Genomic DNA, 21,397 nt, shown 5'->3' on the forward strand with positions numbered 1-21,397 from the left:
GAACTAAATATTAAAATACCATCCAAATAGACATAACAAAATTTAATATCCCCTAGGATTTCATTCATAAATCGCTGAAAAGTTTGTGCTGCCCCACATAGTCCAAAATTTAAGAATGGGAATTCAAACAGTCCAAATGGTGTACAAACTGAACTGCGGTTTTTTGTATATGATCCGGATGGACTGGTATGTGAAAATAAGCACGGACTATATCAAGTTTCGAAAAAATATTTTTCCCGTGGAGTGCATTGGAAAAATCCTGGATGTGGGGTATGGGGTAACGGTCCGGTACAGTACAGGCATTCAATCTCCTATAGTCACCCACAGGACGGATGCTGCCTGAGCTTTTGGAAACAACATGGAGGGGAGATGACCAAGGTGATTTTGATGGTCGGCATATGCCTTGGTCCATCATGAACTGAAATTCTTTTTTGACGGCGTCATACATTTCTGGATTTAGCCTTCTAGGTTTACTATGGAAAGGCGGACCGGTTGTTTCGATAAAATGCACCGTATTATGTTTAACAGGTTTTAACCCAAATGTTAATTTTGTTAATTCTGGGAATTCTTCCAAAATTTTATGATATATTGATTCACCAGAAATAAGTTTTAGAGACGCATAATCTTTTGATTTTGAAATTATTCCGGGTTGGGTAAATTTAGTTACATTATCAATAAGTTTGCGTCCTTTGAGATCTATTAATAGGTCAAAGGTTTGTAAAAAATCGGCCCCTATTATAGGAACAGGCACATTAGCAATTAAAAATTTCCATGGGAAATTTCAACTGAGACCTAAGTCCACATTTAATAATTTAGATCCATAAGTATAAATTTTGGAGTTGTTAGCTGCAAAAAGTTGCAGAGAATCAGGCTTTAGATTTTTTTGGTTTTTGTTGAGCGGTATGCACGAAACATCAGAGCCAGAATCGATCAAAAATTTGAAATGGGATCTTTTATCAAAAACATGCAAACGATACGATTGCGCGGCTGATGCCGATGTAGGTTGATAGACAGCCGCTATTGCGAGTTTTCCTGATCCGCTTTAGTTGAGTACGAGCAAGGCGATCGGCACTTCAGTGCCTTTTCTCCGAAACGCAAGTGATAATAACAGAATTTTCTCCCACGATCACCGGAACGCCCACGCGAAAAACTGCGCTGTCTGTTTTTCCGATGGAAAGAGCCTCTGCTTCTGTCGCGGGAAAGCCGTTGTACCTGCTTACTTAAAGCGGCGATTTCGCTTCGGAGTGCAGTAAACTCATCCGGAGTGGAAGCTTTCCGCATGGCAGTACTTCCCGCGCTTCGGCTTACGGCAAAGACTCTACTATCTGTTGAGGAAATACGGACCTCGGCAATTTTGTCAGCCATGTTGGCCAAATTATCCAGGGGTTCAGAACTTATTGATAAAATTGCCTGCATTTCTGACTGTAGTCTTTGCAGCCATAAAGTTTTCAGGAAATCATCTTTTATGCCTGTGCCACCACCGAGTTCGCACATCTTTCGGAGTAACTGCGATGGTTTATCGGCGCCTAAATGTAGTTCAGAAAGCAGTCGACGGATCTGTTCATTTTCTGAAGCGGACAATTCGGCTATAAGTCGAGTCTTTAACACATCATATTTGTTGGTGTCGGGGGGTGCGAGCAAAATATCAGCAACCGCTGATAAAGTTTCCGGATCAATAGTTGCAATCAAATTATTGTATTTTGTAAGATCGCTAGTTATCTTAGCTAGAGCGAAATTACTTTCTACTTGGATGAACCATAATTTTATATTGTTCCTCCACAGTGGCGGTATTTTCACCGAAAGATGGGACACCTGCGACTCTGTCGGAGCGTCAGCATTGACAGTTTCGTTTTCAGTATTAAACATTTTTGGTTACTCGATGTGGGAAACTGATAATTTTACAATATTTACAAATATCAGAAAAAGTTATTATTATTTAAATACACATATTTTTTAAAAAAAATTTAGGAGTTAAGAATCATAATAATAAACATGGTAGCCAAAACGAAAGTAATAAGAAATTAATACTTCGAATACAAAAAATAACACGAAAAATAATACTGAATATAAATAATACGATTTCTTCGCCAAAATAATGGGGAAATAAAATATTGACCAATCACAGAGAAATGAACAGAAAATTCGAGCACATACCTGGTCCTTGATGCATTACTTCTCGGCACAATAATCCAAAATAATCCATTACGAAAAGTAATTGAGAAGCTCAATCACCAAAATCTGATTTGAGCATATTTTAGAAATTTTGAGACTGGACTTCGCAAATTTTAGAAGAGTAAAAACGAAAGTACCGGGTCACCAGTTTGGTGCGTGGTTTAACACGCATTGCCAAATTTACTTTAAATTAAAGTATTAAAACATTTCTAATTAATGAAAACTGCCAGCCATGTAGATAACAAAAATAAATTTTAATTACAAATTAAATTAACAAAAATAGAACATCATACATTGGCCGTAATTCCATCGACCAGCACGAGGCAGAAGTTCTAAGCCAGCTGGCGAAGGCAGGAAGTGAGTCACTCGTATTCGTTGGAGAGCAAAGTTCATCTCCGTAGGTATGATTGATGCTTATCGCCAACTGGCGAAACAAACAGTCATTTATCGCCTGTTTGGCCGCTGCAGCTTTTTATGATTTCGTTAGACAAATACGCCGAGCAATGCTGCGTATTTGAAAATTAAGATAAGAGCTTCAATAAAATCTTTGAACTATTAATTCTGCTTCAGCAACTATCGAGATTTTGCTGACAGCCCAAAGAAACTGTTGTTTATTTCTTGAACGTAAAGTGGTAGTAACTGAAAAATATTCCAATGAAATATTTAGATAAATTACTGATGCTGGAAGAGGGGAAATAAAAAAGAAATGAGAAAAGCTGGTATCGAGTTTCTCAAACACTACAGCGTGATTTTCTTTTATTCGTCTTTAAAAGCAAATCTTCTTAATCTCAGAAAAATTGCTAGTGAAAACGCCATGCTATTATAAAGTGAACAATATCACCTTTCGTCAAACGCCATTAAAGGAAAAAGAAATTAAATTTTTGAGAAACAGAAACGAATTATTTCTGATATCAGAAGTGAATATACGATCTGTTGTTTCTAGTAAATGTGTTTGAAAGTCAAACCTATTCATTATTTTTTGCGAAAAATTCTGTTTTCAAACACAGTTGTTAAATTTGGAATATTAAGATTGTTGCTACCAAAGTGACATCCAAAAAATAATTTAAAATATCAGTTACTTTGTGACAAATAATTTTTATGACGTGTTTGCGCTCTTTTCCCCGAATATATCATTACTTGAAACACAATGTTGATCCCATCTTAAAATTTCAAAATTGTTCTTTTAAATTATATCAATTCAGTAGTTGTACTCTATTTTTATTTTTTTCAATAAATTTTAAAATAAAATAATCTGCAATGAAAATAATATTCATTTTATACATTTATATTGGTGCATCACTCAGATTTTACTGGCCTATAAATATCGTTCTTATGTGATAGTTTATTACAAAGTCCTGGCAAGAACAAGGTAAAGTGAAAGCAACATTTTGATAAAAGCTATAGAACTAAACCTTAAATCTGAGTTCTGAAAAGATTGTGAAGGGCGCTGTCTGTCACAGATTTGTAAAAATAACATTTTAGTAACACTGTTTGAAATACCACTAGATAACACAAAACACTTGATTTTTGAACCGTAATCTAAAGCATCTTGGTTGATATTTCTCAGACCGTCATTATTCATTAGAAAAACGCACCGTTTATTTGCGTGTGTTGAAAATTTTAGACGTAGAAAGTTTGTGATTAAATGTTTACAACCGTTGGTTCAGTTTCAGCAGCGGTGGAGAATTCGCTAAAAGTCAACGCATCTATTCTTTATTTCTGTAAAGTGAAGTGACTGAGAAATGTTCTAATAAAAATTTAGATAAATTATTAACATGTGAAGGTAGAAATGAAATTCTCAAAAATAGCAATAAAATGAAATTTGTTTATTCGTCTTCTTACGCAAATCTTCCAAATCACAGAAAAACTGCCACCATGAAAATATTATCCTATTGAAAACCTATCATCACCTTTCTCCATTTTCAAAATGCCATTAAAGGAAAAAGAAACTTAATTTTTGGCAAACGAGAACGAATTATTTCTGACTTCATGAGAGAATAAACGATCTAATGTTAATACTGCATGTGTGTGGAAGTCAAAACTATTCAATATTGGTTAAATAACCTTATTATTATTATTATTATTATTATATTAAAACTATTCAATTCAACTTTCTAACCCAGTTGTAAAATTTGGAATATTAAGATTGTTGCTAACTTAGTGATAGTAAAAATATTTTTTAAAATATGAATTATTTTGAAAAAATAACAATTTCATGGCGTGTTATCGAGTTGTTTATCGAATATATCATTATGCGAAAGTAATTTTTATATCAATCTTAAAGTTTCAAAACTTTTCTTTTAAATTACGTCATTTTAGTGTTCTTCTCTATTTTTCCTTTTTTATAATACATTTTAGAATTGAATAAACTGTAATAAAAATAAAATTTATTTTATAACTTTATAGTGATACAAAATTGAGATTTTATTCTCTAAATTATTTATGATGCACGAGACCAAATACCGTTCTTCGTAATTTTCATGACGATTATTTTAGAACCAGACGATATAATATGCCAACATCAGCTGGTGATAATTACATTTAAATGTTTGCTTTTGATTTTTCATTTTGTAAGTATCTTTTGATAAAGTTTTTATTTCACAGAAATATTGTTTAAGGAAAATGCATTTTAGTATAAACTGTAAATTTTCCAAATGTAAAAGCATAAATTTTAAACATTTTTTTCACAATGCTAGCTTGGCGTAGAAAATAAGCCTCCTTTCATTATATAAATTTTGCAGAATGAGATATTTTCTTGCACAAGGTAAATATTTACACTTTTTATAATTTAATGAAGGAGATTTGCTTGTTTCTTTGTTTTCTAAATGAAAATTAACTTCACAATTATTATAATTGAATTCCCTTTTGTTTTAGAATTTTTCATTAAGAAAAAAGAAATACCGAAAAAGTTTAATAAATTTTGTCTTTATGTCTTTTTAAGTTATATTTTGGGTAAATTTTAAAATTAAAAACGACCACACAATTTTACATCATTTTCCAACAATCATTCGTCAGATTAGCAATGACTTAAACATTGTTAATGTCTGGCCAATTTATTTCGATAATACCACACGCTATATTTCGAAAACTTAATAATAACTAAAGGCAATTCCTATTTGCTAATATTGTAATTTTCATGAAAATCATATATGTATATATTTTTCTTACCAGACTGTAAATATGCACTTTCAAAATCGTAATAAAAACCGTAAGAATATAGAAATGCATTTTAAATTATTTTTGGAGAACATCCCAGATATGACAAATCTAGGGAAAATGAGTTTTAAAAACAAGAAATGAAAAAGAATAAACAATAATAAAAGAAAAGAAAAAAAAAGGACAAACTGAGAATAAAAAAACTTTAGAAATTGTACACATAGAGGTCCTTATTTATTTTTATTTCGTTGTTTTGCTTTTGTAAATTATTTTAACTTTTATCGTGGCAAGATTACTTTTCTGAAGAAAAGCAAAAAAAATGTATATAGGTAGCTGTACATTTTATAGAGTATATATCATTTTGCATAGCATCTCATTTTGTATGGTATACTATACAAAATGAACATAAGCGTTAAATGAATAAAAAAAACACTTTTTTTTTTTTTACTTTCTTATATACGAAGTATATATACAAAAAAATTGGTGATTGCACAAGAATTTTAATTCGAAATTTTAATAAATCTTCTTGATTTAGATAAAATATTTTTGAAATTATGTCATTTTATTTGAGAACATGAAGATGCTTTAAAAAATGCTTTTGGCTGGACAGATGAAGTTCGACATGTGACCGTTTCATCAAATTTGCAGATTTTCATGTAATTTTAAACGCCTTCTAGTCTAAGGTAGTCCGTCTGTTCATTTGCCCGAGCACAAGGGAACGCAATAACTATAACAGCTACATAGATAGAATTTAATTCGCAGATTAATTTTAATATATATATGCGTGAAAAATTTAGAACTAAATTCTTCATGTAAGTGCTTTCTGAGCGCATGTCAATGCGACATCACAAAATTGCATTCACTTAAGAAATGAAAATTTGTGTATGATCTTGTGACTAGCTTTTATTTTCGGTTTTATTCGAGTGATGAAGACATGAAGATACGTTGTAATTTTCTCTGTTTATTTGTTTTCTTTAATGCTTGCTTTCAGTAACATATTTGAAATCTTCTGCATTTACAGTTGACATTTAGTTTTCAAGTAAGCATTAACGAGTAAATTTTAAGTGCTTCCATTTTAAGGGCTAATGTTTCCTCCTGTAATATGATTATGTGTAAACCATTTTTTATATCTGTAAAACCGTCACCTTATTGTTGCCTTTTGAGGATTTTTTTTTTAGTTTAATAAGGGAAAATTCGCTTAAGATATTACGTGACTTATAAACTATGTACAATTAAAACAAAAATGTTAAGCAATCTTTCTTTACCTCCCGATATATTTAATGGGCATATTTAAATTTAGCAAAAAAAAAAAAAAGATTGTATGTGTAAAATTACTTGAAGTTTAACGCTGCGCTTTTCAATTTGTGTTTATGTTTTAGGTGATATGGCAGAAAATTAGATATATGCTTAATGAAATGAAGTGAATGGCGGAAGGCTCACAAACCATTGTGCGTTGTATGTCCATGGCAAAATTAAAATTTAAAATTGTTGCCCCAAGGAATCCGTTAAGAACAATTTGCATAAAAGATTTAATAGAAAATTTTAACAGTCATTAATCCAGGCGAATTATTTGATGGCTAAATACATCTAGTCTTTATTTGTTTGAGAGTAATATGACCATGAATGAAAATACACTAATATAAAATTAGGACATTTAGAAAGAAAAACAACTGAATCGATTACTAGAAAATGGAAACTAGTGGAATTTGGATTTTTAGTTGCATGATAAAGCTTTAGGTTCAATTTTACATGCAAATTCTCAAATCGTAGAAAAAATGCCGTAATAAAAACATCCTATAAAAATGAGATCAACATCATTATCTCAGCGCCCAAAACGAAATGAGTTGGGCTAAAGTTTTGATAAATAGCAACGAATTATTACAGATTTTTCTTTTACGCTATAATTTACTGTGTGGCCTTATTTCATGACGGATTTTAAAAGTTGCGAAAAATGGAGAGATGTTGAAGCATTGCTAGTATTCTGATAAAGGAGTTGAACGATCAGTGCGTACTCTTTCATGATCGCCTATTGTGGATATATGATTTTTTTAGAACCATAACTTTTTAACCATAGCTTTTATAACAAAATAACAGAGCTATTCATCAATTTGTTTTTAAGGCAGTACTTAAGTTTTACAGACAGTAACATCTATTCGCAAAATTTTATACTATTTTTTCGCTCGCAGAAATCTCTGTCCCATGGTCTAAGCAATAAACATAGATTATGTAAGTAGAAAAGGAACAACAGATCTTCGAAAAACTTATATCTAACTCTTCCCGAATAACTTCTACTCAATTTTGAACGCATAGTATTTGTATATTATGCTTTCTGATACTATTTTACATTCTAAGTAAAAAATCCAAAATTTTTGTAGAATTTTCCTCATCTGTATTAATAATTAAAGCATGTTTCTTTCCAAATTGGTATAGTAATTTTTCAATATGCCTTGTAGTTCTGAACGAAAAAATCAATCTGTGCATTTAAAAATATTCTATAATTGTTTTAAAACTTTACGGGGGTAAAAGAAATTTAAAAAAATCATGTTATATATCAGTCGAACCCCAATATTTAAAGACAGTATGTCAATACGTAAAATTGTAAATAAAGACTTCATATATTTAAATTCAGAAAGTAAGTGTTATATTTCTTAAGCTATCTGCAGATTGTTGAATAAATCATTTGAACTCCTTTCAAAGTAGAAGCTTTCTTAAATCATTTGAGCTCCTTTCAAAGTAGAAGCTTTCTTAAATCATTTGAGCTCCTTTCAAAGTAGAAGCTTTCTTAAATCATTTGAGCTCCTTTCAAAGTAGAAGCTTTCTTAAATCATTTGAGCTCCTTTCAAAGTAGAAGCTTTCTTAAATCATTTGAGCTCCTTTCAAAGTAGAAGCTTTCTTAAATCATTTGAGCTCCTTTCAAAGTAGAAGCTTTCTTAAATCATTTGAACTCCTTTCAAAGTAGAAGCTTTCTTAAATCATTTGAACTCCTTTCAAAGTAGAAGCTTTCTTAAATCATTTGAACTCCTTTCAAAGTAGAAGCTTTCTTAAATCATTTGAACTCCTTTCAAAGTAGAAGCTTTCTTAAATCATTTGAACTCCTTTCAAAGTAGAAGCTTTCTGCCTTATTTCTCCTTTTTACCAAAAAAGAAGTTTTAAGTTTTAGGACACGTTAGTCACTTGGCTGTTATTTTTTGTTTACATAGATGTTTATTTGTTCTTTTATATGAAATAATTCCAGAATATAACGTTTGCAGTGCTTTTCAAAACATTCACCCCTAACACAATTACGTAAACTGACACGTATTTTGGAGACATGTAAAAGATTTTTTTATCAATATTCCTTTTAACTACCACTAGAAAACGAAAATCTGATGATTTATGGTCTGAAAATGGAGTTATTGTGCTGTTGTAACTTTCGGTGGTATACAATCATCCAAACATGCCTGGTACTGTTGGCGTGTTATTAATTAGAAGGTGTTGGAGCGCTTGCATAATCTGTTCCTATTTGAAGATTACGCACTCCTAATTACACATAACACGAATTTTCGTAACTTATTATTAATATGTGTTATTGTTCCAACCGAACGCACTGCTTTCACTGAAACACCGCGTTTATGCAAAATGAAATGGATTGCATTCTTTTCTCAGAATATATTCAAGAGCTGAAAGAAATAATGAGCCTTCAGTGGAGCTAAAGTTGTGTCACTGCATGTTTTGCAATGTTACAATGTGCTGTTCTTTGAAATGTAATTGTTATTTACTTTTTATCAATTTTTTCAAAGTATTTTTAAATTTATTTTACTAAATTGCATTTATTTGTTGTAAAAATTTTCAAATAATTTTCATTGTTGCTACAAATACTCCATCCTGGATTTATATCTTTCTATAATAAAAAAAGTATATATTTTCCAATTTGCGAAAACACATAGGACAACAAACTTTTGTTTTTGTATTGTAATTGTTGTTTTTTTAATCTTTTTTATTCAATAAGCTTTTAATAAAATTCATTAAATTTTATGCTGCTTTACGAGAAGGTATACCTTCTGAAGTAAGAAACGGTGAAACATTTTTAATTGTACACCTATTTTACTCAAATTTATAAAATAGCAGCTTTTCCAATATCTTTTCGTTCGCATGTTCTGTTATAAAAGTGTCTGATTCTGAATGACCATTTAAACTCATCCCATTCTTTTAGAAGTTCCATGCACAGTACAAGCGCAGATTCATTTTTTTCTCTACTTCGAATCATCAAGCTGTTGAGGAATGATCACTCTCCTTCTTCATTAAACTTATCGAAATGAATCGTGTGTCTCATTAACCGAATATTAAAAAGATATGTGACCTGAAAGCCTATGAAACTTGAGACTGGAGAATTGTGTTTACCCCAGTATCCATTTCAGTTACCACTAGAAAAGATAGAATCTTAAATTATGTGCTGAAAAAAAGAATAGCTTTCGATGTCGAATTTTTTGTGAAAGAAGACTGTTCATGCAAACGCAGCATGAAATGGCTGCATGCTCAAAATTATAAATGGTGAGAGTATGTACGGAGGCTGTATTTCTATAACCTTGTTTTAATGTTAACTGCTGATGAAACAATTGCTTATGAAATGATGCGTAGGATGCAATGATGGCATGGAAATTTTTTTGAGCAAATCTAAAAATCTGTTCAAATTTTCGTCGTTAGAGTGAGTATTTTGATGATTTGCATATTCAGCATACATTTACGATAGTTACAAATTTTATAAAGCAAAACACATTCTACACAGCTACTCATACCTTCAGCTACTTGCTAGAATCATAACAAGTTCCACGGTGGATCGCAGTATGTTCTGGGAAATAATGCCACTGACATGACGTGAAATGCTGTCTTCGGATGATCGATTCAAGTTCCTTCGGAATATCACGATCAGAACCTGACTAAGGCAATTGCCCTGGGTCCCCACATGAGAGAGCGGCCTCTAAATCGAATAGAAAGTTTATTTTACGTTTCCTTCTTTAATGAACGTTTTTAAACAAAATATCAGTACAGTGTAAAATCCGCCAGTTTTATGTTAGCTTCTTTATTATTCTATCGTATGAACACAAAAAAAAATCTATATTTCGTAAATCCATAGCTTTCTAGGGCGGATTTCAGCTCAGTGTTCGCAATGACAATGGACACATTTGGCCAATCAAAAGCTTGTACTTTTACAAATAGCAAAATTCGATATGTTTACAAAAATACAGGCTTCTGATTGACTTCATTGAGCCATCGTTTATTAGAATGCATTACATATGATGAAAATGTTTTAAAAATTTAATTTATCATCTTCGTTTTCTAATATTGAGGCAGCATTCCAAATTTTTTTTTTATCATTATTCATTTTAAATTGCACAGGGGAAAGATCTTTTCCATTGCTGAAGAGATAAAATATCCCATAAGATCATGTATTGCTGAAGGAAAATTGTCTCAACTTTCTATATTATGTTTAAATTCTGATATAACAAAAAATGTTGATTATGATGAGGTAATGGATAGTTTTGCAGAAATTAAAATTAGAAAAAAAATACTGAAAAAGAAATAGGAAGAAATCTATTATAATAAAACATATGTATCAATTTATAAATAAATAGTAAGTATTATAAGATCTATTTTTACATATTGTTGATTTATCATGTGAAATTGTCTCATAACAATATTGTATGTCATTGCAAAATTAAAGTTATATTACTGTAGTATTTATAATCTCTCTGTTTCATTGAATTTTTAATTATGTATGTTTTTCTTTATTAATTGTTATTATTTTGAGAGAATAGTAAATCTTGTTTAAAACTGAGTTAGTAATAAACATGTTAAAATTTTGTAGATTTAAAAATAATCATAATTATTCTAGGTCAATATAAATTTTGTTATTCTCAGTTTTTCTTACATAGTAATAATAAACAGTCTAGTATAATATTATGTAATAACTTTCAAAGAAAACATTGTACGTATTTACACAGATGGCACTTTTTAGTCTCATTTTTCATGAAATGCTCTATAACAGTAAATAATACTTTATTTCGATGTATCTATGAAGTAAGATACATAAATTTTTTAGTTGTTTTGAAAAAAATAATTTCTTATTGTACTCTACTGAAGGCTATGATATTAGCATATTTTTTTTTTAAAGTTTTAAAAGAAAATTATTTTTTTTTCCTTATATTTCTTGTTGACCGTTTCATGCATCTTTACTATAATGAGGTGCGAAATCTGAAAACATCCATAAAGTTCGCTTCTTCATTACTAAAGTAGTGAAGCAGAGAGGGGCCCCCAAAGAAATATTTGGCCCTGGCCGCAATTAGACTAAGTTCGGGCCCTGCTCACGATTTCACAGATGTTTCAATCAGTACTGAAGGCCAAAGTCAAGATGGATTTCAGTATTCACATTCAGTCCACACATTACGAAAAACGTTGCTGCAAGGTCATAACAGAAGTGTTTGTGAATTTGTAAACACTTTTACTTAACTCGATATGTTTCATGCTTGTATGGAAGGAATTTAGAAATCTATTTTTCACCCTATATCATGCATTCTTTAAAATTTGAATGTGTGCAAACTTATATACTAATTTGTTATTGCAAATTCTTACACAATTCAATCCATGTGATCCCTTTATCAGTCAATGTTTTTTCTTAACTCACATTTGTAAGTCCCTGTAGCTCCAATCCCATGTTCTTCTACAAATATGACTTACTTCTAAGAATCTGAACTATCATCTGAATTCGCCTCATTATTTTACAAACACAAGCGCAGATTCACTTCTTAAAACCGCAAATCATGTCCGCCATTCTTATTAAGGATGGTTACTATGGTGTCGAGGGATGAGCATTCTACTTCTTCATGAAACGTGTCGATATAAATCAGGAGTCTGAGTTATAGAATATTAAAAATGGGAATGACATGATTGCCTACGAAACTTACCCGTCATTCACAGACTGCAGATACTTTACTCAGTATCCGTTTCAATTACCACTAGAAAGAACGGAAAGTTTTAATTTATGTGCAGAAAAAGAAACTCTTTCTGAACTATGCCAGTAAAGTTTTTTTTTGTTCTTAATACAAACGCACCTAGCTATGGCTGCGTTCTCTAAATTAAGAGTGAGAAGTTCGTGTATGGTCTCTATGTTTTAATAACCTTGTTTTAGTGTTGCATGTAAACGAAACTGGCGCTTTTTAACCTTTTTTTTTGTATGCATAGCTTTTTGAGATTCAGAGATATTGAATTCACTTGTAACCAGCCGGGCAGGCAGATTTACTGTGAATGGTTTGCGTTCAAAAGTGGATAGATATCTACACATTTTGTCGTAATTCCCTGAACTAAATTTAAATCGTGTTGCTGAAAGAGTTTTTGAGTTATCTTTGTCACGGATAAAAATAAAGCAAAGACGTGAAGGAAGTTTGAAACTTGAAAATCTCTCTAAATCTGGAGTTCTAACTTGCTGACGATTGTAGAACTTCTTTTATACTTTGTATACTAGAAAGTGAAAAAGATAAAAAAAATATAATTGAATTAAAATTTCCAAAATATCCTGATAATGTATTGGGTTTTATTTTTCATGCAAAAAGCAGAAAGAATATCACCATAAAAAAGTTATAATATTAAAAAAAAAAAAAAAAAAATACATCTCATATCTGATTTTCAAAATGCTATCAGAAGAAAAAGGAACTAAAATGGTGACAGTAGCATCAATAATTTACTTCCTCTTTTACAAAGAATAGAGAAAGGATTTTAATTGTCAAAAAATCTAATTCGATATTTAAACGAATCTCCATATTTTGGACCTCTCTGAATTCGAAAAACATATTTTTGGCATCGTATCTCTCTGTAAGTCTGTCTGCGTTTGACAAGGATAGATAAAAAAAACTTTAAATTACATTGATGAAATTCGGCATATAGTTTTTAAATCAAATCTGTGGATTTCTGTCCACTTTTGAGCTAAATAGATTCAGAGGGAGTCTCTATATTCGAATTGAATTTAACACAACTAAATTAAGAAGTAAATTAGAAAGATATTATCTGATACACTAGATTAACAAATAAAATATATTTACCTATAAAATTTGGCACAAAATCCTTATAAGGGTTGGTTTTTTGTCCTGTACTTTCAGAAGTATATCAACACCATACTTAAAAGTATCAAATTTTGCATGCAAATTTTGCAATTTTTTATGACTATAATTGAAGTTCTGTGGTAAATGTTATTTTCAATCGGTTCGAAAATATTTTTTAATTGCAAATTTGATTTTAAGATACTATTAACCGTATGTCAGAGATAAATCGCCAAAAACGTCGCCAAACATCACTCGACAAATTCAAGAAAAATATTTATTAGGGCCAAAGATAAGTCAACCTTCTAACTCTCCGTCCCGCCCTAAGGCACACGGATTTAAACCAAAAAACTGAATGACCGGACCGCCGCAACAGCAATTGGCGGGAACTGTGGTTGAGTCCTAAGGGCCGTCACCGGCCACGGTACAACCCTCCCTGAAGGAAGTACGTCCCGTCATCGATGGGAGGAGCCAGATCCCCCCACCTATTAGTGTACCCTCCAGGGTGGCGAGATCCAACCACCATGCCGGAAGCATCTCATCCTCATTTCGAGGTGCCCCCCCGAGGGTCGGCCAAAGATGAATATTTTATAATTATTGTTCGCCAATACCATGCAAGACATTAGCAACTTTAACCAAAATTCAAAATTTTATGAGAAGTGAGGGGTGCAATGCCTTTATTAGAAATACTTGCGCGTCGATCACTTCCACATGAAGAATGAAATGCAGTCTGATAATAACCATATCAGTTAATCTTTAAGAAATACAATAGAACTATGTATTGTCGCCAAGGATTACGAAAGTTCAGTATTGTTATCTTATTCTAAAATTTAGATAATTGCCAGACGGAAAGTTGCTTGACAGAGTTCAGTGATGAAATTCCGTCACTGAATGAGTGAGGAATTCATGAAAAATCTTAAAATATCAATTATTTTAAAACTGGTCAAACTTTTTGCGATTCTCTTTTGTTGTATTTTCTGAAAATATTATGTAAGGGCAATAATCATTTAATTATCTTAAAACTTCAAAAATTATGTTACAGATTATATTAATTTAACTGCTTCACGACTTTGTCGTTATTTTTGCGGAATCTTAAAAAAATATATTCATTCAATAGAAAGACAATTGAATTTTATAATTTTAAAGCGATGCATCTTCTGGATTTTATTACATGGATTATTTTATTGCAATGTAGCTTCCAGATTTTATTTCTTAGATTAAATTTTAAGCGCGAAGTGAAATGCTTTTTTGTATTTTTAGTTGCACCGAACGAAATATTATTTATTCTTTAACTTATGTTATTTATTTATTTTTTGCTTATAAAAGTTTCCCAATAATTAAAGATAATTGCGAAATTTTTATTATTTTTTTCTGAATATGAGATAACGCACACATTATGCATTTTTTACTCTATTGGTTAATATAAAAATAAAATATAAAAAAGTAAGTTTCAACATATTATCTAGAGATCATTTTAGCACCATAAGAAACATTATGTTACATTCACTTACTATATTTGTGTTTAACCTTTTACCCTTGACATTTTTTTTGTAAATTAGTGGTGAAAATGTGTTTGTTTGCTTAAAAGATTATAAAAATAAAAATAATTATTTTTTTTCAAAAAGTAAATTTTGTTTTAACCGTTTCCTGGCTACATCTATAAAGAAGTATATTTTCACATTCTCGATTTTGAAATCATAAACATCTTAATTTTTTCCGTTGAAATATCGTTGAATGAAATTATTTTTATTTCATTTAATAAACCTTGCAAAGAGAAACATTATTTTGCACCACTTGTATTTTGATATTTTTTTACCATGTGATAACGAATTACTTCTTGTTGCTTTTTTACTTTTCAATTACAAGATATTAGTTATAGTTCCTTCATATTTCCGCAAGTATTATAATTCGAGTTTCTTTTGTTTAAAGTTCTTTGAATAAGAAAAATAGAAAAAAAAATTAATTTTCACTATAATTATTTCTGAAAATCCTGACTGTAAAACTTTTTTTTACATAATATTTGCTTACATGGTATTTAAAAACGTGGTTCAATCGCTAAATTTGGATTTTTAAAGCGTTAATATGAGGTATTAAATTAAGTAATTTTTCGAATCTAATGTTTGTTTTTCGAAGTTTTGTACTTTTTTTTCTCAAGTTGATTAGGAACAAGGAGTAAATCAATTTTCCTTTAATTTCTATTTACATTAAACATATATTTCTATCTCATTAAATGACAAAAGTGCAGATTTAAACACTTTTGATTATCATTAACTAGCAGTAACCGCACAGCGTTGCCCGTGGCATAACATCCAAGAGGAAAAATTAACCTTGAACGTAAGTGTAGTCTCCACCCGATATGACATGGGCATGTCACGCAACATCAAACAAACATAAAACTATATTTAGAAATCATCAAAAATAACTACAATACAATTTTTATAGCACACATTTAGAAATATTTAAAGTGTTAAAAAGATAAAAATGTGATATTTTCACAGACAAAACAATTCACCTAAAATATAAAATAGAAAAGCTGTTTTAAAATTTAAAAATATACAAATAAGTCATTACACCCACTGTTCTACACTTGTTTATCAACTCTGTATAATCTGATATGAAAATAAAATTCAGCTTGCTTCATAATATTTATTTGTAAACTATATTGGCTGGGTGATCATTTCTCTCCTTATGAGATTCATTCCGTTTATGTAATTCAATTGCAGTGCGATTTAAAGAGAGAAGATTACATCGCTCAACAGAAGACTCTCCTTTTCTAAGTGTGGACATTTTTTCTCTGATATTCACTGAACATTTAACCTTTACATTTTCATTATTACTCAACAAACGAAGCAATTTGGCAATTAATGTTCTCCGGCAAAGATTGGATTTTCATTTTTTGGGCATATTTTGAATCGCTGTTTAAAATTAGACCTAAACAAAAAAATATATAATTATCGCATATGCATACCACAGTTCTTGCTATTTGCGAATGCGCAATTTGAGGTTTCCGCACATGCGCGGATAAGTGCAAAGAACAAATACTGCTGTTTTACGCAAGTATAAAATTCTATTTTTTATATTGATATGACTTCAATATACTGAAAACCTTCCCCAATAAATGCTCTACAGAATGGTACATATATCTCAAATATCAGTTAAGAATTTCTCTAGTTTTTCTGTTTCAAACATACAGACGCTTGAGGAGACTTCATCTTATACCATATACAGATATAACAGTACTTATGATTACAGTAATAAAATTTTTATGAAAAATGAAAATTTTAATAATCAAGAAAACATTATTCCTTTAAAAAATATTTGTATTGCTTCCTACGACGAAAACAAAATACTCAGAAAACCAGTCTTTAACTTTGAAATCAAAAATAAATCAAAATGTTGTGGAAATGCAGAAAGACAAACACCGTTTAGTACGCAGTCATTAAATGTAAATGATGGCCTTGTGACTTGATTGAAATGACTCGCGTAAATATTTATAAAATTAATACTTTTGTGGTTTGTAAAAAAAGTTAATATAAAAGCATTCCAATGTTAGTGACACGCAGATCATATTGACTCACTGAATGTATTACATGTTGAATTTTAAGATGATGTACTGTTTGAATCTTGCAGATGATTTTTTTATATTTTCTAAGAATACCTCAAAATTATAATAAGAAAAAAATCTATAAAATTGTCAAAGTTTAAAAAAAATCCTCCCATAGAATGTCCACACATTAAGTGGAAAAGACAATTTTGAAAGATTATATACCCGTTTCAAATACCTTTCTATAATATGACTGATTTTGTATTTTTAAGTCGGAATTTTGTCTTAGAATTTTCTTTCATCTCACAAATAATGAATCTTTAAAGTTTTGTACTCTTTATGACTTCTCAAAACCAATGCGTTGTTTTGATATTTTCAAAACGTTATTTAAAATAGAATTGAATCAATAAAATTTTGATTCTTTACTAGAAGTGCCATTTGGTAAAGAAACCAAGCAAAAAAATGGAAAAAAATTATAATAAAAGAATGTTTTTTGTTTAAAAAGTTGATAAAAAAATTGTGATTTATAAAATGGCTTTTAATTAAATTTCTGAGCGTGCCAAATGAGTGCATTCGATTTTGCAGCACGTTTCTAAACCCATGAGAAAAACGGTAAGAGTAGGCACTAATCAATTTTGTGATTAAATTTAGAAATAGTAACTATAAGCAGCTATTTTCATATAAGGGAGCTCATGGGCAAATGGGGAATTACAACAGCGTAAGTAAAAGAAAAAAAAGCATCAGATTAAGTATAAAGCAAAGTGGAACAATGGAAAGAGAGCTTACAATAGTTGAGCAAGAATGTTGCTTAAGATATGTATTTCATTTCGACAGGTAAGACAGAAGCAAGTAATCCACGATATTAACAACGCGTTGTCAAAAGCATTTCATGCTGCATATGCTGTTATATATGTAACGGAATTCCAGCGTTACAATGATTTCTTATGCTATTAAAATTTACATTTCATTTTGGGGTTTTTTGTTCATTTCACCGACATATAGCAGACCCCGATGGATCCCTTTTGTGTTCTCGTTTAAAATCTGCTTTGTGTCCTTGCACTTTATTACCAATTAAGGTTCGCCTCTGATTTTAGAGGTGCCCTAACATGGATATGATCTTTTCCATGAACAGGAACATCGTTCTTACGTGAAAGTTTATTTCGAAGTTATTTAAAGAAAAAAGCAAATGAGAGGCCCCGTTTTGACTAAACTTAAGGAACTAAACATTAACGTTTTTCAGAAGTTTAAAAATAGTTGTTGTTTATAAAAAAGAATTGTTGTAGTAATGTTGTTGATAACTTTTATAATGATTCGTAATTCACAGACTCGTAAAGAGGCTATTTCAATAATTTTCCTTTAAAATATCACAAGAGGACACGAAACTCCTAATTGATATATCGTGATTGAAAACGGTCTGATGAGTTATTGTTCAATTATCCCAATTTTATTAAAAACCTTGCCGAACTGTAGGTGCTTGTTGAAAAGAAAAATTGTGTGCTGCCATAATGTTAATTATTTTTGTCAGAGATTAAAAGTTGTGAACTGGCAGTAAATGTGTGCATTGGATAAAGTATGATTTGATTCACAGGAAATTTTAGCTATTATTGATGTTAAAGAAATGACGGTTAGCTAAAGGCGTCCGTTCTTTATTCTAAGAAGAGACTAAATTGTTGAGACTTTTATCGTTGAGACTAAACTGATCCTAAATAAAAATATTAGTTATATAATTAAGGAAATAATATTTAGATAGATTGGTGATGCTTTAAGTAAGATAATACAGATGGAAAACAGAATTTGATTTCGAATTTTTCTATCATAGTATAATTTTAGTATTTCTTTTAATTCGTTTTTAAATGCAAATCCTCCAAATCAAGTTTTATAGTTTTAATGGAGCAGAAATTCACAGAACCAAATCGAAATGCTGCAGAATACAAAAATTTACAAGACTCGCTGTCTGTAGCAATAGACGCTGCGTGTGTTGTTAATATATAAGTGATTGTGTTCCGTCATTATAGTGAATTTTTAAACCATTTATCTTGTGTTGCACTTTTTATTGAGAGTAATCTTATTCCTTCATTTAATTCACACACAAAGAGTATCCGTTGACGGTAAACTTTTGCCTAGCATTTGTGATTGTGTTTGCGTTCAGAGTTAAAATCTGATCTGCCTCTTTATACTTCATCTACCATTAAGATTTTCCCTCTGTATTTTTAGAGTACCTTAACATGCATAAGAGAGTTTATGTGGCCTACAAGTATCGCTTTTTTTTTTTGGGGGGGGAGAGTTTATTACAAAAGCAAGAGAAAGTCAAAGCCGCATATTGATTCAACTTACCGAATTAAAACATTAAAGTTAAAATCTCGAAGAATTGTGAATGTGTTTAAGAGTCAACCACAGATTTATAAAAATAATATTTGTTCTAAATACCACTAGAAAAGGCAAAACTCTTGATTTAATCGAAACTTGATTGAAGTTGACAGTGCTTTATTGTGTTTCCATCCGCAGTTCCTTAGGTAAATGCACCGTTCTTTGGTGCATGTTGAACATTTGAGAAAAAGTATGAAAGGGTCTAATTTTAGTAGCCATCCAGATTTGGCTGCTAACTAAAGGCATCATTTTTTTTTTTTTTTATAAGAGATGGATTCGGAACATAGAGCTTAATTAAGGAGATATTTAAGAAGAATGTTTCTTTTCTTCTTCGGGATTGGTTTCCTTTAATTTGGCTGGAATTTTGGGTTCTGATTTGGCAAATCTTTAATCAGGTTCTTTATTTCTCTATATGCTTCAATAATTTCTTTTATTTGGGAGGGTGGTTTCAGCTGCTATTTCATGGTCCTTCTCTGGGGGCCTGTTGCAAGTCTGTATCTTGTCGTTGGGGGATATTGCAGGTGATTTTCTGTTCAAACGATTATCCATTGCTTCTCCATATGATCTTCTGGGACCGGTAGTAGGGGATGCAAATGGGCAGGCAGCCCCTCCCCTTTCCAAGAGGCCAGGCGTCCTTCCCATTTGCAGTTAATATATATGGGTTCAGCACTCCTTTCCTTTTCGTGACATTCAGTCGTTGCATGCTTTCCTTTGCATTGAGTGGAACGAGCATTGCAACTGCTATTCCGCGCGCTATTGTGCAATCCTGCGCATCTGTAACACGCCGTTGCTTTAGCTGGGCAGCGTTATCTCGTTTCGACTATAATTCTCATATATGATAGGGGGCTTTGATTATATTTGTTATTGTAATTACCATTTTCTTAAACTTCCACAAAGAATACTGGATAGAAGCACTTCGTTCTGAAATTTTTTATTTGGCAGAAACGTCCAATTTTGTAATTTAGGAATTCCAATTCATTTATTAAAACTCTCTTTGTCGTGGCTTCGAGGAGTCCTTTAATGATGCTTTTGAAGGGCCGGTCAGAAGGGTCTTCAGAAATTATTTTTTTTCTTTCTTTCTTTTTATTAAGAAGCTCGATAATTCACAGGGGGATTTTAATAAAGCCGTTACTGTATTCATTATCTGTGTCGGGGATTTTTTGCAAATACCTTAGAGTATTATGTATGTAGAGTATATACAGTCTTTTAACCGTTTCAGATTTATTGGAGGTGCTTCTTTACTTTGTTGGAGAAGGGTTTCTTTTTTTCAGGAGTCGAACATTGGTGTTCGTGATAATTTCAGTGTTCTCCAGGAAATTTTTCCTTTTGGTAGAGTGCCTTTTATCTGCTTGTTGAAAGAGCTGATTGTGTCCATTTGAATCTCGTCATCTGTGGGCGAGTTCTTGAGACATTCTTCTAATGGGCAAAGACTAAGAAAATTGATTTCCTTTTTTATTTTTATTTTACCTTTCAGTTCCATAACTTTAGTTCCAGTTCTTCTAAATATCGGGTGATGTGTTCCTGCTTATTCTCCGTCATCTGTTGTAAGGTCTTATTAAATGTGGCTGTTATGTCCTCTAGATTTTTTATACGTTCATAGTTGAATTGGAAGTGATTGCAGATACTCTGACTACTGTTGGTGTAGCCGGCATCCTGGTATAGGGGTAGCGCGTCTTCCGCGTGGTCTGGGCGTCCTGGGTTCGAGTCCCGGTTTGGGCATGGTTGTTCTATCTGTGAGATGTGTGAATGTGCCCTCCTGTCAAAAGGGGTTGTGCAAGCGAATGAGTGATGCGTGGGTAGCAAAGTCGCACTCTTGGCCCTAGTTGGCGCTACTATAAAAACAAGAGACACTCCCCCATCGGCTTAAATCGCTGTCTTCGTAACAGCGGCCTTGTCCATGGCAAGTGCCATAATAAACAACAACTGTTGGTGTGATCAGGGTTGTTTCGAATAATGCAAGGGCCGAGTCCTTTTTTGAATGTAGGACTCAAATGCAGTAATGCAGTTCGTAGATTTATTTTCTAACTTTTTATAAAATCCGAGGCGAATTTCTGTTTTTCAAAATTTTATAACTATTACTGTTGATCCA

General features: G+C 31.4%; 1 protein-coding gene across 1 annotated transcript; it reads right to left on the reverse strand.

Annotated features, from left to right (window-relative positions):
• Positions 1-1,017: 1,017 nt before the first annotated feature.
• LOC129956773 (uncharacterized) lies at positions 1,018-1,866 on the reverse strand. Its single transcript, XM_056068716.1, has one exon. It carries the CDS (start codon positions 1,864-1,866, stop codon positions 1,018-1,020), a length of 849 nt encoding a protein of 282 aa, XP_055924691.1.
• Positions 1,867-21,397: the final 19,531 nt, after the last annotated feature.

Source organism: Argiope bruennichi, chromosome 11, assembly GCF_947563725.1.
Source record: "Argiope bruennichi chromosome 11, qqArgBrue1.1, whole genome shotgun sequence".
Lineage (NCBI taxonomy): Eukaryota > Metazoa > Arthropoda > Arachnida > Araneae > Araneidae > Argiope > Argiope bruennichi.

Excerpts from the sequence above, each read along its gene's own strand:
- LOC129956773 (XM_056068716.1), bottom strand. The coding sequence starts at position 1,866 with ATGTTTAATACTGAAAACGAAACTGTCAATGCTGACGCTCCGACAGAG.